Source organism: Taudactylus pleione, unplaced genomic scaffold, assembly GCF_031769625.1.
Source record: "Taudactylus pleione unplaced genomic scaffold, aTauple2 ptg001357l, whole genome shotgun sequence".
NCBI lineage: Eukaryota > Metazoa > Chordata > Amphibia > Anura > Myobatrachidae > Taudactylus > Taudactylus pleione.
The window spans coordinates 614,161-631,812 of NW_028285757.1; the positions used below are offsets into that span (position 1 = coordinate 614,161).

Here is a 17,652-nt window from a genome sequence, read left to right on the forward strand (position 1 = left end):
CATATAGTTTCGGCAAGTGGAAATATATGAGAAAGGATATAAATGTTGTAATTAATTAGAGTCTTGTCCAAAAGGGACAGTTAAGATGGGAAAAGTTGTAGTGCAATTTTATTTTATATTTACTGAATTTTGCAGAGAAAAGTATTTCATAGAGATTTAAAGTTTTGTCGATAAAATTTTAAAATTCCTCAATTTCTTCAAAATGCCAAAGAGTGAGCCCGCTGTACTTGTGAATTATTTATTTTCTCTATATATTGCTGAGGCAACAACAATTTAAGTTCGTTCAGCTCTATAGAGCGATTTTTAATTCCTATTGGAAGAAAAATTATTTTATAGTTCTGTGTGGAACCGCGAAATGAAAATTCATCATCGTAAAAAAATTGTAGTTGATTATTTAAAAAATATATATTTATAATCTCTAGTGATTGGGACTGGGGCTCTGAAGTGACATTATTACCCTTCCTGGCATGAGACATGGCAACATCCTGGTGCAAACAAAATGTTCTGCAAATCCAAACACATTTCAAAGTTATTAATCTTGCCCCTTGCAAACATGTTACTTAAACATACAACAAACATGTTACTTAAACATACATCCAGTGATTTTTACACTCAAGTTCCTTGTTTGGAAATAAATGTCATCAATTAAAGTGTAATAATTAAATATTTTATGAAAAATTCATTAACTTAACAGAAAGTCTTCAAGTAAAGTGCAGTCTAATATGTTTGTAGTACACGCAGTTCAGACAATTACATAGATTGCTGTGTTACGCCTAATGTGTACTTAATTCTGTCTTCCCATGCAGTTCTCTACCGAACTTTTACCATGAGCCCAAATCTACAACCTATGAACAAAGCAGTGACCATTGAATTCCTGGTGAGGTTGCTGTTCATACCCAATATACATTTTATATGTAAATACATAAAATTGAAATATAAAAAAAAACTAATTATTCTATTATTTTTATGAAGAATATTACCAGACATTTTCAAGTTACAGCCATCAGATATGATATTATTTTATAAACATTACTTTATTCATGTGCTACGTATATAGTACAAAATATTCTATAATTATTATTTTTTTTTAAAAACACCAATTTTTTTTCTTTATTTAAATGACAAAAGGAGCAATCATACAAACAATATGCTCCAACAGCTTATAAAGTAATGAACCAGGAACATATAGCAGACACAGACAGGTAAATTGCACAGAGGAAAAGATAAATGCAAGATGATAAAAACAACAATGCCAATCATCATGCGAAATATGAAGATAAATAAATACTACATATTATAGGGATTACAATAAAAAAAACATTATTATTATTATTATCCTTTATTTATATGGTGCCACAAGGGTTCTGCAGCGCCTCACAAATACATTAACAAATGAGCAAACTCGTAAAACAGCAACTTACAGTACAAGACAATACAGAATACGAACATGGTTTATAAGCATTGCTGCAGCGATCATAACACTCAAAAAAGCAGTAGGGCGTCAGCTACCAAGTCATAAAACTAAAGAAGAATACAAATCAAAGAAACAAAACACAAAGTACAGTGTGGTGCTCCTCAAACTGATCACAAAGAATGAAAGAAAAAACAAGATGCAAAATGCCGGTGCCCCCACCCTCCCCACCCCCCGCCTTCAGGCGTATTAGGGAGGATTGTAAAATTTAATAGCCAATCTATCATTCAAGTTGTCCATTTGGGATAGTGCTAACATTTTGTTGTGATTATTCCTCATCAATAATTCAACTGTTTATTTTCCGAAGGGCACAGCAGATAGAATTGGTCAATAATTTCATATTCACGACAATTACACTTCCAAAATTCATTAAATAAAAATAGGTTTCCCCAGTGCCCCACAACACTGAGCATGCACTGTTATGGATTCACACATGTTCTACCTATGTATTTGGATATCTCTCTTCTATCTTATCCAGTCTCCAATATATCCATGAATAGAGGATATTTTATATTTACACACAATGGACCTGATACAGAGCTGCAACTAAAGTATTTGCATCTGTGGCCGCTTTCCGTGTTCAGGAAAAAAATGTACATATCCGCCTATTATTCAGAGTCAGCCTCATCTATGCGGCCACACTGTCTCCATCCATAAGCCTGTGGATGTAGCTGCCATCACCGTCAGTGCAGACTTTCACCAGCTCACCAGCCCTATACATAGTGCAAGAGATCCATCTGAATAGCCTGCAATTCTATCTACATGCCCTTGTTCTATGTGCAAGCAATCAGGTACAGCCCAATTGCACTTAATAAGCTACAACTGGAGTTGCAGCTGAGATATGTAAGATTCTGAATTACCCCCAGTTGCTCCACATTGTGTATGTAGGCTCTGGTACATGAGCAAATGGCAAAAATTGTGAGATCAGCCTTATGACATTTTTATCCTAAATACACATGTTCACATCCAGAGTTGCCTGGTGTGTTCCTGATGACAGCATGTTCCATTCCTAAATATATGCTCAGTGGCAACTTTATTAGGTATAGTACAGCTGTATAATTGCTTGTTAATGGAAATCTGTAATCTGCCAATCCTTTGGCAGTAACTCAATTGGTAATATTGGGTTTATCGATGATAGTCAACACCAATTGAGAAATATAAACTACACATACAGTATGAAAGATACAAGAATGGGTTTCCCAGCTGGTAGATCAAAATAATATCTATGAAGAAAAAAATGGATGAAGAGAAATTGGAGATGGAGATAAATCCATGGATTGTAAACTTTCAACACTGCTTGCAGTCAGGCATACAGTCATCATTATGGATCAGTTCTCATCATTTTGGTGGACAAGGGTGATGATGGCTATCGCGCATGATGAGACCGAAACCTGACTTGCTGCGAGTTACACAGTAGGCGGCATACAGTGCAGTGTTTGCCAAGTAGACACAAATACATCAGACACTGTGCAATCCAAATCAGATTGCTGTGTCCACATAAAAAGTCTTCCTATCTGTGTGACACATTTAATATTCTTTTCATTGGCAAGGTTTTACTGAAAAGATGCCGAAACTAAACACAGCGCACTTTAGCAGAACTATAGTACCAGATACTCTTATTATTTTTCTTTTTTTCATTGCTCTGTATAACTTGCATTCTCCCTCTCCATTATAGACTCCAGAGAACATCATTGTAAACAGAAATATTATAAAACAAACCAGCAAAACTGGCATCATCTCCAAGTCCTATAAACTAGCTGAGCTTGTAAGGTGAGATTCAAACACACAAGATGTTTGCAATGATCTATTTAGTAGTATAGGTTGAGTCTCCCATATCCAAAATGCTTGGGACCAAGGGTATTTTGGATAATGAAATGTTCCGTATTTTGGAATATTTGCATTAAATAATTAAGTATCTTGGGAATGGGATCATAATATATACACAGAATGCATTTATGTGTTATATACACCTTATACACACAGCTTGCAGGTAATTTTATACAATATTTTCAATAATTTTGTGTCTCAAACAAAGTTTGTGTACAGAAATTAAATTAATTTATGTTTCATATACACCCTATACACAGCCTGTAGGTCATTTTATACATTATTTTTAATAATTTGTGCCTTAGACAAAGTTTGTGTACATTGAACTATCAACAATCAAAGGTTTTATCATCTCAGTCATGTAAAAAAAATTCAGTATTTTGGAATATTTGGATATGGGAGACTCAACCTGTTTTGAAACTTAAGTGTCATCATCATCATCTTCATCTAATAATAATAATAATAATAATAATACAAATAATAAAATTAGAAGTAGTAGTATTAACAATAATAATAATAATAATAATAATAATAATAATAATAATAATAACAATAACAATAATAATGATAATAATAATAATAATAATAGCAATAACAATGATAATAATAATAATAATAATAATAATAATAATAATAATAATAATAATAATAACGATAATAATGATAATAATAATAATAATAATAATAATAGCAATAACAATAATATTTTTTGACTAGGATCTTAAAAATTATTGTATTCTGTCTTCGGCTTTTACATGTCTGAGGCATCGTCATGCTTGAAGAACAGTATGTGGAAATAAAACAACCAGTAATCAATCAGATCATTGCAATACTGGTAGTTACAGTATATAAGTGCACTGATATTATGGGGTCTAGGGTATGTGAGCTCAAGGCCTGTCTGACAGAGGCAGTGCCATGCTGTGAGGAGGAAAATGAAGGCAGCAGGAAGCTACAGACTAATGGTGCATACACACGGTCAGATGTGTCAGATGAACGATTGGACGATTTGAACGATTTTACCAACAATTTGAACGATTTGAACGAAAGAACTATTTTTGACCGCATTAAAATTATTGGAAGCATCCAAATCTGACTGCAAACACATCAGATGTCAGATATCGTTGTCTGACAATCGGGAACGCGCATCGTTCATTGTTGAAGGCTCACATGTCCGATTTTCTGTCAGATATGAACGATTGAATGATTTTTAAAATCATTATCATTCAGATCTGACCGTGTGTATATACCATAAGAGTAACGTAGTAAAAGCAGCAGGGCTCTCAAACAGCACAGAATAGTGATAAACAATAATAGCTTTTGACATATTGATGCATCCTGATTGTGGTGTCAAAGGCATTTATAGAAGAAATGAGTTTCATGCATCCAACTTTTTATTACTATTATTATAATTTTGATGAAGACTATTATTATGTACTTCTAAGAAAAACATATTATGAAATGTGCATGTGCTATAGTATTTTTTTTAAACCATTACATACAATTATTTTTACAATATTGCATAAATGCTGTGATATTTTAAAGTCTAAGGGATTTATGTATCAAGCAGTGAAAAGGGTGGACTTGTAGACCTGTGTAGAAGTTTTCCATAGCAACCAATCAGCTTTGAAGTAGTATTTATCAAGCACAGAATATAAAATAATGGGTAGGAGCTGATTGGTTGCTATGGGCAGTTTGCTCTGGTTTTAATACACACAAACAGTAGATGTGGATTATTTATATCATTTAGATAACTAAATTTGTTATCTGTCCAAATTGAAAACAAAGAGTCATCCACATTTTGGTATAGACAAACCTCCTGGGAAACAACAAGTGCACACCTCTGTCAAAGTGGGATCCAGCATCAGCACAGCTGAGCTTCTAATCCTGGATCCCCAAAACAAAGTGCCTCCCTCTTCCCGATGCCTCTAAGCTGGAGCTGAATTTGGACCATTGAGTTGAAATGCTCCATCCCATTATTAAAATATAAATTTAGTAATTAAATTAAAGTAAAACATAGACCAATTTGTAAAGATTAAGTTGATCTAGATAAAACCTTTGTTGATAGACCTTGTTAACCGCTCTATTATAAAATTAAATATTTTTATTTTTTTTCATTAAAATCCAATGGGAAATATCGAACAAATATTTACAGACAAACAACTTGCTAACTATGAGCTATGCCACAAAATAACCGTCACTATAATTGACTTGGGAGAACCTAAACTACTTAGCCAATCAAAAGCAGTTGTACATGACCCAGCCAATACCACTCTATAAAAAATCTTATGATTGGTACAATTATGCTACAGCAGAGCTCATTAGATGCAAATATGAGGACATACGAGTTTGAATTCTTGCAGACATAGAAATATGTACTGTATGCATTGCTGTAACAGGGCTTTAACATGGAGTATCATGATGTCACAGCTAGGGGCAGCTCCGGTAAGTAGAGCATTGCCCAGAGCATCTTAAGGATGCTCTGCACAGCTCCACAGGCTGCAGGATGCCTGTCTGGAGTGTCCCTTGGATACTCCAGGTGGCTCTGCAGTAGCACTAGTGGATGCAGGGTTCCATTTCAAAGCCACATGCAGGGGCTATGGAGCAGAGATGGTGCCACTCACAGAACCCATTGATCTGTGCGGTGGCACCACTCACACACTCCTAGTTACAGCCCTGACTGCATGCCTGATGACATTCGCTTGGCACAGTACTTTATATGCGAACCCTAGCTAAGGATAATATTGTGGTCATGTCATACAATCGTGCCCTGTTTGGTGCTCCACCAACATTGCAAATAAACTGTGATCTGTGTCTTGTCTTTTTTCACAAAATATGCATCTCATTCTCATCAGTATTGTAACAAAAGTACATAGCATGAGTACCCTGGATGCTGATGTTGGCAGGTTATGCAGCTGCTGTATCCAAGATAAAACGATAACCTGTATAGAAAGGCAAAAGATGGAGGTCTGATCTGAGTGAGCCGCACCGTGCTCTGCTCCACATATTGTTGTGCTTAATCTGCAGCTTTATATCAATTTGTTTGCAACAACAGTAGTAATCTGGAGTGCCTAGTACACTAGTAATCCCTACTTCTAATCCCTAACCTACCCTCTAGTGCCTAACCATAAACTCCTTTACCCCCATAACTTAACCCTAACCTTCCCCTAGTGCCTAACCATAACCCTCCTATCCCACAGCATAATCCAAACCCTGCCACCCCATAGGCTAAGCATTTCATACATCAACATTCTGAGAAAGAAGGAAACAGTGCCGACATCATAACTGATGTTATTGTTGACCTAATGACTACATCCACATGACTTTATATGCATTTACAATGTAAATAAGACACTACATTTAGGAAAAAGTATGAAAGTCTGAGACTCGCTTCCCATGGCAGAGTGTCCAAGTCACTCCATGCGTTTCTTGCCACATATAGTATCGCAAAATGATAGGTGTATGGGTACACAGCTGTAATTGCAAGGTCAATACAGTGTGAGGAAAATCCCATTACAATTTACGTGTGTAAGAATATTGTAACACAAAAGTACCATTCGCAGAGTTGTATGTGTGTATTCATTAAAGCAGTCACAGAGTTTATAGCACTTTTAAATGGATATATCACACTTAGAGGATGTCTCTTTTACATAGATTGAATAGAAATAGACTGAATAGCAATGCTGTTATTATTAATAGGTTACTGAGATGCTGTGAAATATATATCTTTGTTCTGTACTTACAGTTTGGGAGTATGGACCATATCAGCAAAGTTTGAGGACACAATGATACAGAATTACACCACAAACTTTGAAGTGAAAGAATACGGTAAGATGTAAGATGGTTTATATGGTATAATTACAATACAGTTATGATAAGATGATAACTGTATGTCTTAACCAATATTTGGGGGTAGGGTTTTGTTAAGACCTCCCCCCCAAACTAGTAGAGTGACACCGCAATGTGCTGTTCACTGGAATCTATTAGGATCTAAGCAAGAAGAACAATGTATAGAATTTATTCAAAAGATATAAAATCGCAATAAGTATAGGAGGTATATACCGTACCTACAGTATACTCATTTAATCTCCCAGAAATATTGAAGGTACCGCAGAAGAATCAGGTACATGGGAGTAAAACATTTTAGCAATAATGCAAAAATAATGTTATAAATTCCAATTTTTGTCCTGGTTTTAAATCAGTCAGAAATATATTTAAAATCAATCCAACCAATTTGAGAAGAAACTAGAGTCAACCACATTTATTAAAGCCAAACCACACAGCCGACCAGAACCTCTTAGTCAAGTAAAATGAACTATACATAGTAAAATAAATATGAAGTATGAATGTATTGCTAAACATTTACCTACAGTTTTATTGGTCATTATGTAATTGCTGTGTAATGTACTATTCTGTTAGTTGGAAAAGAAAAGAAGGTCTAACATGAAATAATAAATTTGAGTAAGTAGCTCTTTAAACTTCAATGTGTTTGCAAGAAACAAAGTTCATGGGTGAGGTATATTTTGTTGACATGATCATAGTGTCCACATGCTTGGTATGTCTACATTGGCAATGTGACCAGCTCGGCATTGATGACCAGTTTGGTGAACTGCTGAAGGCAGAATAGAAGATATTTTATGTGTGAAGCTTAGGTGTAGTGAGGGGCAGTTCTGGGGAGAGGGTGGGTCCTTGGAGGATCTACACAACAGAAAGGATGACTATATAATTCTAATTTATTAGATGCGTGTTCTTCAGACTTTGAGTTTTCTAGTCTTGACTTTACTTACACAGAGTCCAATTTTAAAATAAAATAATAAAACGTAATATGTTATTTTCCAATAACGCAATATAATGTTCAATATAATGGTACTATAGGTGTAAATATGTGTGGAATATTGATGTATCAACCTAATATGTATTGGTATCTTAAAAAAGAATGCTACCAAACTATCATATTTGCCAATACCAGTCCCCTACCCTATAGTAGTACTACTACTACTACTACTACTACTTACTGCCTGTAGTGGTAACTTCCAGTTGCTTAATAGAAGGAATGGCAGACCAATTACTGTAATCTGCAGGACAAACTCTTGTATCATCTGTCTCCCAGAAATGTACAGACACAAACCACATTCCAGCACAAGGACCAATATTGCTCTTTCTGCTCCCTATAATCCATTTGCTCTTTACCAAAGTGATCACATCTCCCTCAACAATTATGCCACATACAGTACAGGTGCTCTCTGGCACTGCTCAGGCTCTAATCTGAGTTACAAGCTATGGGGTTTTGGTGTGGGACTCAGGAGATGAGAGTCCATGCTTGTAAAGCTGGGTACACACGTAAACATTTTCTGTTCAACCATCCAACTAGTTGATTGGTCGGAATGAAAACCTGGTAAGGTATGAAAGCAAATGACAATCAGCAATTTGCTCCCAAATGCTGGAAAATAACCAAAAACTGTTGTTTGAACAAATTGTTTAGATCAAACATTTAACAAACTTGTCTGACGACCATTTTCATCTGTTTTCTGGCATTTAGGAGCAAATTCCTGATCATCAGTTACTCCCATATGTTACCAGATTTTCATTCCAACCAATCAATTAGTTGGATGGTTGGACAGAAAATCTTTACGTGTGTGTGCAACTTTAGGGTCAGATGTGAGGGTCCCACAGTAAGTTGTGGAGGGGAGGAAAGCAGTATTGTATTTTGCCCTCCACTGGTCATCCAGATGGAAAATTAAACGTGCATTCATATTGGCTATTAGCTTTTGGTGCCGTTCATATCAGGTGTCTGGAGCACAAGCCCCATGCTTCACCTCTATACCGAATATTACCTTTAAGTGAAAAAATAATTACACTGATTTGTTTCTTTTCTCTAACGTCTCAGTCCTGCCAAGTTTTGAAATTAAGCTTAAATCAGCTCAAAAGTTTTTCTACTTAAAAGACCAAGAACTAAAAGTGGAAATCCAAGCGAAGTAAGTACATAGGCTTTTCTGATGATCTCTTTAGATCTGTATGAAGCATCTGTGTGTTCTAGTCATCTGCGGGACTATAACATCTATACAATCAAAGACACAGTATCTGTATAGAAGGTGCTTGCGTGTTCTAATGATTAGTATTTTAAGTACAGGTGTTGTATGTGCATTACGGGTTCATATTCATGAATATACCACCAATTACCCCATTATATTATAATATCTATACCAGTCCTGGGCAACCTTTGGGTCTCCAGCTGTTGTAAAACTACACATCCCAGCATGCTCTGCCACAGTTTTAGTGACCCCTAATAGTAAAACTGTGGCAGAGCATGCTGGGACTTGTATTTTTACAATAGCTGGTGAGCCACAGTTTTTCCAGGCCTGATGTATACAATCAAATATACAGTATCTGTACAGAAGGTGACTGCATGCTATAGTGATGATTAGTGTTTTAAGTTCAGGTGTTAAATGTGTATGATGGGGTCATATAATCATCTATATGCCACCAGTGACCCCGTTATTTAGGTACTCAACTTAACAGAAGTTGTTGCATTGGATTAAAAATGACCTGAGCGATTTAAGATTGATCCAGTGTTTGGAGAGCTGCCGCTGCTAACATGTGGTATAACTTTACACTTCCAGGTCTGAGCCGGCAATGTGAGTGTGCATGCATGACCTGAGTTTACACATGTACAAGAACATCGCCGGCCCAAATAGAGGCAGCAAATGGGATCATTAAATCTGGTGCTCCTTCCCATAGGAAGTAGCGTGGTCCCAGGAACCAATGCAGTCTGAAGATGGGTCTCACTTACAGAATTCAGATTTTAATGAATGCTAGTGTATGGAGTCTGCAGGCAGTATAGGGGCTGCCTGATACAGTAAGCAGGACATATCTGTGATATTTCTGCATTACCAGTGAAATGAATAGCCCAGATACTTTGATTTTAGAAATTGAAATGATTATTTGTATTTCACTCACATTAAGGGTTGCTGAATGGGCACCATAGTGATCAGTGATACTGTACAGGAGGTGTCTGTCTGTCCTACTGACTAGTGATATATGTAATGTCCTGGAGATCAGTGATATCTGTACATGAGGTGTCTGTGTTCTGCGTGTCCTACTGATTATTGATATATGTACTGTACAGGAAATGTATGTGTCCTGGTGATCAGTGATATATGTGAAGGAAATGTATGTGTCCTGGTGATCAGTGATATATGTACAGGAAATGTATGTGTCCTGGTGATCAGTGATATATGTACAGGAAATGTATGTGTCCTGGTGATCAGTGATATATGTACAGGAGATGTATGTGTCCTGGTGATCAGTGATATATGTACAGGAAATGTATGTGTCCTGGTGATCAGTGATATATGTACAGGAGATGTATGTGTTCTGGTGATCAGTGATATATGTACAGGAGATTTATGTGTCCTGGTGATCAGTGATATATGTACAGGAAATGTATGTGTCCTGGTGAGCAGTGATATATGTACAGGAAATGTATGTGTCCTGGTGATCAGTGATATATGTACAGGAAATGTATGTGTCCTGGTGATCAGTGATATATGTACAGGAGATGTATGTGTCCTGGTGATCAGTGATATATGTATAGGAGATTTATGTGTCCTGGTGATCAGTGATACATGTACAGGAGATGTATGTGTGCTGGTGATCAGTGATATATGTACAGGAAATGTATGTGTCCTGGTGATCAGTGATATATGTACAGGAGATGTATGTGTTCTGGTGATCAGTGATATATGTACAGGAGATTTATGTGTCCTGGTGATCAGTGATATATGTACAGGAAATGTATGTGTCCCGGTGATCAGTGATATATGTACAGGAAATGTATGTGTCCTGGTGATCAGTGATATATGTACACAAGGTGTATGTGTACTGGTGATCAGTGATATATGTACCGGAGATGTATGTGTCCTAGTGATCAGTGATATTTGTACAGGAGATGTATGTGTTCTGGTGATCAGTGATATACGTACTGTACAGGAGATGTACAATATGTGTCCTAGTGATCAGTGATATATACAGGAGGTGTCTGTGTGTCCTGGTGATCAGTGATATATGTACAGGAGATGTATGTGTCCTGGTGATCAGTGATATATGTACAGGAGATTTATGTGTCCTGGTGATCAGTGATACATGTACAGGAGATGTATGTGTGCTGGTGATCAGTGATATATGTACAGGAAATGTATGTGTCCTGGTGATCAGTGATATATGTACAGGAGATGTATGTGTTCTGGTGATCAGTGATATATGTACAGGAGATTTATGTGTCCTGGTGATCAGTGATATATGTACAGGAAATGTATGTGTCCCGGTGATCAGTGATATATGTACAGGAAATGTATGTGTCCTGGTGATCAGTGATATATGTACACAAGGTGTATGTGTACTGGTGATCAGTGATATATGTACCGGAGATGTATGTGTCCTAGTGATCAGTGATATTTGTACAGGAGATGTATGTGTTCTGGTGATCAGTGATATACGTACTGTACAGGAGATGTACAGTATGTGTCCTAGTGATCAGTGATATATACAGGAGGTGTCTGTGTGTCCTGGTGATCAGTGATATATGTACAGGAGATGTATGTGTCCTGGTGATCAGTGATATATGTACAGGAGATTTATGTGTCCTAGTGATCAGTGATATATGTACACAAGGTGTATGTGTCCTGGTGATCAGTGATATATGTACACAAGGTGTATGTGTACAGGTGATCAGTGATATATGTACACAAGGTGTATGTGTACTGGTGATCAGTGATATCTGTACCGGAGATGTATGTGTCCTAGTGATCAGTGATATTTGTACAGGAGATGTATGTGTTCTGGTGATCAGTGATATACGTACTGTACAGGAGATGTACAGTATGTGTCCTAGTGATCAGTGATATATACAGGAGGTGTCTGTGTGTCCTGGTGATCAGTGATATATGTACAGGAGATGTATGTGTCCTGGTGATCAGTGATATATGTACAGGAGATTTATGTGTCCTAGTGATCAGTGATATATGTACACAAGGTGTATGTGTCCTGGTGATCAGTGATATATGTACAGGAAATGTATGTGTCCTGGTGATCAGTGATATATGTACAGGAAATGTATGTGTCCTGGTGATCAGTGATATATGTACAGGAGATGTATGTGTTCTGGTGATCAGTGATATACGTACTGTACAGGAGATGTACAGTATGTGTCCTAGTGATCAGTGATATATACAGGAGGTGTCTGTGTGTCCTGGTGATCAGTGATATATGTACAGGAGATGTATGTGTCCTGGTGATCAGTGATATATGTACAGGAGATTTATGTGTCCTAGTGATCAGTGATATATGTACACAAGGTGTATGTGTCCTGGTGATCAGTGATATATGTACACAAGGTGTATGTGTACAGGTGATCAGTGATATATGTACACAAGGTGTATGTGTACTGGTGATCAGTGATATCTGTACCGGAGATGTATGTGTCCTAGTGATCAGTGATATTTGTACAGGAGATGTATGTGTTCTGGTGATCAGTGATATACGTACTGTACAGGAGATGTACAGTATGTGTCCTAGTGATCAGTGATATATACAGGAGGTGTCTGTGTGTCCTGGTGATCAGTGATATATGTACAGGAGATGTATGTGTCCTGGTGATCAGTGATATATGTACAGGAGATTTATGTGTCCTAGTGATCAGTGATATATGTACACAAGGTGTATGTGTCCTGGTGATCAGTGATATATGTACAGGAAATGTATGTGTCCTGGTGATCAGTGATATATGTACAGGAAATGTATGTGTCCTGGTGATCAGTGATATATGTACAGGAGATGTATGTGTCCTGGTGATCAGTGATATATGTACAGGAAATGTATGTGTCCTGGTGATCAGTGATATATGTACAGGAGATGTATGTGTTCTGGTGATCAGTGATATATGTACAGGAGATTTATGTGTCCTGGTGATCAGTGATATATGTACAGGAAATGTATGTGTCCTGGTGAGCAGTGATATATGTACAGGAAATGTATGTGTCCTGGTGATCAGTGATATATGTACAGGAAATGTATGTGTCCTGGTGATCAGTGATATATGTACAGGAGATGTATGTGTCCTGGTGATCAGTGATATATGTATAGGAGATTTATGTGTCCTGGTGATCAGTGATACATGTACAGGAGATGTATGTGTCCTGGTGATCAGTGATATATGTATAGGAGATTTATGTGTCCTGGTGATCAGTGATACATGTACAGGAGATGTATGTGTGCTGGTGATCAGTGATATCTGTACCGGAGATGTATGTGTCCTGGTGATCAGTGATATTTGTACAGGAGATGTATGTGTTCTGGTGATCAGTGATATATGTACTGTACAGGAGATGTACAGTATGTGTCCTAGTGATCAGTGATATATGTACAGGAGGTGTATGTGTTCTGGTGATCAGTGATATAAGTACTGTACGGGAGATGTATGTGTCCTGGTGATCAGTGATATATGTACAGGAGATGTACAGTATGTGTCCTGGTGATCAGTGATATATGTACTGGAGGTGTATGTGTCCTGGTGATCAGTGATATATGTACAGGAGGTGTATGTGTTCTGGTGATCAGTGATATATGTACTGTACAGGAGATGTATGTGTCCTGGTGATCAGTGACATATGTACAGGAGGTGTCTGTGTGTCCTAGTGATCAGTGATATATGTACAGGAGGTGTCTGTGTGTCCTAGTGATCAGTGATATATGTACAGGAGGTGTCTGTGTGTCCTAGTGATAAGTGATATATGTACAGGAGGTGTCTGTGTCCTGGTGATCAGTGATATATGTACAGGAGGTACTGTATCCAGGCCCACCAAGAGCTGCGGCGGGTCAGGGTAACGGGGGGCTTGGCCTAATTGCGGGAGGCGTGGCCACGCCGCCTTCGTGAAAAAAAAAACATTTCAGCGCCACGAAGCGGCGCTGCATGCCCCCTCAGCCCGTCGCAAAGCCAGGGGGGGCGCGATCAGTGTGATCACTACCCCCCACAGACATAGGAGATTGCTGTTCAGCGGCCACGCGCAGTCTCCCACTGCAGCTCAGCACACGCTGTGTGCTGGGCTGCTGTGAGGGAGGGGGGGGCGGCAGCAGACCCGGGCCCCCGCCGGGCCTCTCAGGAAGCCCGGGCCTGGGTAATTTGTACCCGCTCCCCCCTCTCTCGGCGCCACTGACTGTATCTGTGTGTTCTACTGATAATTTATGTTTGTACAGTACTGTAGGTGTCAATTAAAGAAACATGGGTAATACAATGCACAAGTGTAACTGTAATGTGCACTATTTTCTCGGTCACTTTTTTATCTTTCATCAGTTATCTTTATGGGAAACCTGTGAATGGTATGGCTTTTACAATGTTTGGAGTAAAGCAAGACAATGAAAAGAGAAACCTTCCAGATACTCTACGAAGGGTTGAGGTATCAAAATCTTGAAAATTGCTAAATACAGTATATTCAATTGCAGGCAAATTTTTTTCCCGCAGCTACGAGTTTTTTCCTTATTCAATTGTTTGCGAGAAAATCAGGCGCAGTATTTTCTTTAGAAACTAACACATCTTTTTTCTGGCTGCTTTCGAGCAAGTTACATTTTTACTAAAATCGTTAGTTTAAGAAAAATTGCCGAGACTTGCTTAATAACCCTAAGACATTTGACCTAATGACTCATTAAGCAATTGGAAGTTTCCAAATAGCTTAATTAGCACAATGTTTTCAAGTTACTCCAAAATCAAATTTTTCATTAATATATGCACCCCAAATTAAATGAATGCTAACCTAAACTAAATTACTTTATTATTTTTTATATTGATCTTTTTTTTTCCTATTTCAAATTTGTACACAACCAGATATCTTACGGTAAAGGTACAGCTATTTTGGAAAGGAAAGACCTAGTGAAGTATTTCCAGAATGAGAACGACATGCTGCAATGGAGGCTATATGTGACTGTGACTGTCATCACTGGGTCAGGTAAGATTAGCAAATTAATATTCTCATTTGCAGTACTGCTTTACTACAGTCGATAACATAAATATTGATAAATAGACCACATGGTGTGGACATTATTCCTGAAAACCAAGTTACTATAGACATCATTGTTTCTTCCTTTTAAAGATGTAGGGGCTAATTCAGGATTGCACATATGTGCAATCCTGAATGCAGATTATTCCTGACTATCTGGAATCTGCACGTGTGCAGGACCTGTTATGCGATTTGCACGCAGTCCCTTTTATTCCTCTGCCTGATTGACAGGCATAGGCATTTAAGGGACAGTGCGGGGGTGGGGACGACCGGCATTCCTGAAAACGAGGGCGCCCTGTTTTCAGGGAGTGCCAAGGCCAGCCGACCAGCCTGTGTAAACTGAGGCTTCTTCAGCTGGCCAGCGGCATGGGGCTGTCCACTATCATGACCGATGGTTGCGATGGTGATCCCAGCCTGTGACCTCAGTCTCAGCGCTGGGATTGCAAATGCAGCAGGGGTGTCATACACAGCATACAGTATTAGCAAGGACGGAATTACAAAGATGCCTAGGTGCAGTTTTGCAATTCCATCCTAAGCTGAATCACCCCCTTGGAGACCATATTTTCAATTTAAAAAACTAAATTATAAACTATTGTGTAATCCCGGTAATATTTTATACTTTTGCACTATGTGGTATAAAAAATTGCTAATTGAAGGAATTGTTTCAAAGCGATGAGACCTCCTTTCTGTAATGGGTGGCGACCCTCCTTCATCATCACAACTTGAACAACTTGTGCAAATTTCCAAAACATTAAAATTACAATAGAGATGTGTCCTTATTGTCACACTTGTGCTTGTTCGTAGAACCAGCTTTGAGACTTGGGGTGGAATGGAATCTGAGACTATTGACGTATGCTGGATTGTTTTAAGTAGTTTCTGCTCATGGACTTGGACAGGAATGTGACGTGTATGAGGTGCACTTGTGTGTTTGACTGGTAAGCAAGATGTGGTTTCTGGCGACTGAAGGCACTGTTGGGACAGCTGGAGCCTTGATGGGAACCAGATGATGGATGCTTGAGGCACACAGGTGCAGAAAGATATTGTAGGATAGAGAGCATTGGTATGTCAACCAGGCTAACAACAGCAGGACACTGGATCACGTGGAACCCGAAGCAACTCTGGACAGCCAGAATGAGACTGGATTGCTGGAATGCTGGAATGGGACTGGGACTCAGGCAATTGCTAAGGCTGTAGGAATTGCAGACTGGAAACTTAGTGAGCTCAGAAGGTTAATGAATACAGAGAGCAATGGTTGAAGTCTGTATACAAACACTATAGCTGAAGCTGGGTGAAACACAGTAATCAGCAGGCTAGACAGAAGAGGAACTCAGCTAAGCAGGATTCTATGGTAGCCAGGAGCCAGGGATTGCTGAATAGCATTCTGCAAGCAAAAGCTTTAATATGAGGATATCTCTCAGGTAAGAGACTGTTCGCTCTTGCATTGGACTTATGGCCAAAGAAGGCTTACAAAGGTGTTCAAGGTCTTTTATTGGTTGCTGGTGTCAACTGAGGCCATGAACATTCTGAGTGGAGGGAAAGGAATCAGCTGACATGGCGACATCTGTTCTCCAACCAAGACAAGAAGTAAACCTGACCTGCAGGACAGATGGCAAGATATCTCAAATGAGGAATTACTTAGAATATGAATGTAGCATGTCAGGATCCTGATACTTATGCAATGTGTCTCAAATATCCACACCAAATATCCCCTCTTGGTGAGCCAGGTCCTGTGTGGCTCGACCGCATAGTGCACCATTTCGCTCAAAATGTGCATTTTATTCACATACTTAAAACAACTAGAAGTAACAAAACTACATTTATAACGTACACTTACCAGCAAGGCTTGCAGATTTGTACATAGGTGTGTGACCGACTCTAAATCTTCTTATGAAGGGCTCCAATATGAGCAGCTGTAGCTTTTTCTCACTCCAAGTTCCATTGTGCTTCATCCGCATCATTACTGGACATCTGCAATGTGAGTAAGATGCAAAATGTAAATAAAAATACAATACACTACAGTATTTTGTCACAGAGCATCTCACTCACACCAGACGTCTCACGCTGTACACCATAAATAAGCTTAGTCTATGAGGACACTTTTGGAGTTGCCCTCTAGTTGTAGTAAGTTCACCAATATTCCATTCATCAAATGTTATGGTTTTGGTTTAGGCAAAACCACCCTCGAGTGTTTTGGTTTTGATTTGGTTTTGGCTTTGGATTGCTTTCAAAATTATAAAAACAGCTAAATTCATGTAATTTGGACCTCTTTACATACAATCCGAAATCAAGATTGGGTTTTCAAATCCGAGT

At 38.3% G+C, this 17,652-nt stretch overlaps 1 protein-coding gene across 1 annotated transcript in view; it reads left to right on the plus strand.

The window, feature by feature from the left end:
* Positions 1-811: 811 nt before the first annotated feature.
* Positions 812-17,652, plus strand: part of LOC148443006 (venom factor-like) — a gene marked incomplete at its 3' end in the record, with an annotated part of 75,409 nt that continues 58,568 nt past the window's right edge. The window contains exons 1-6 of the mRNA XM_088463401.1: positions 812-877; positions 3,147-3,241; positions 7,041-7,123; positions 9,183-9,270; positions 14,643-14,745; positions 15,171-15,291. Of these exons, the coding sequence (XP_088319527.1) occupies positions 827-877; positions 3,147-3,241; positions 7,041-7,123; positions 9,183-9,270; positions 14,643-14,745; positions 15,171-15,291 (541 nt within the window). The remainder of the gene's footprint in view (positions 878-3,146; positions 3,242-7,040; positions 7,124-9,182; positions 9,271-14,642; positions 14,746-15,170; positions 15,292-17,652) is intronic.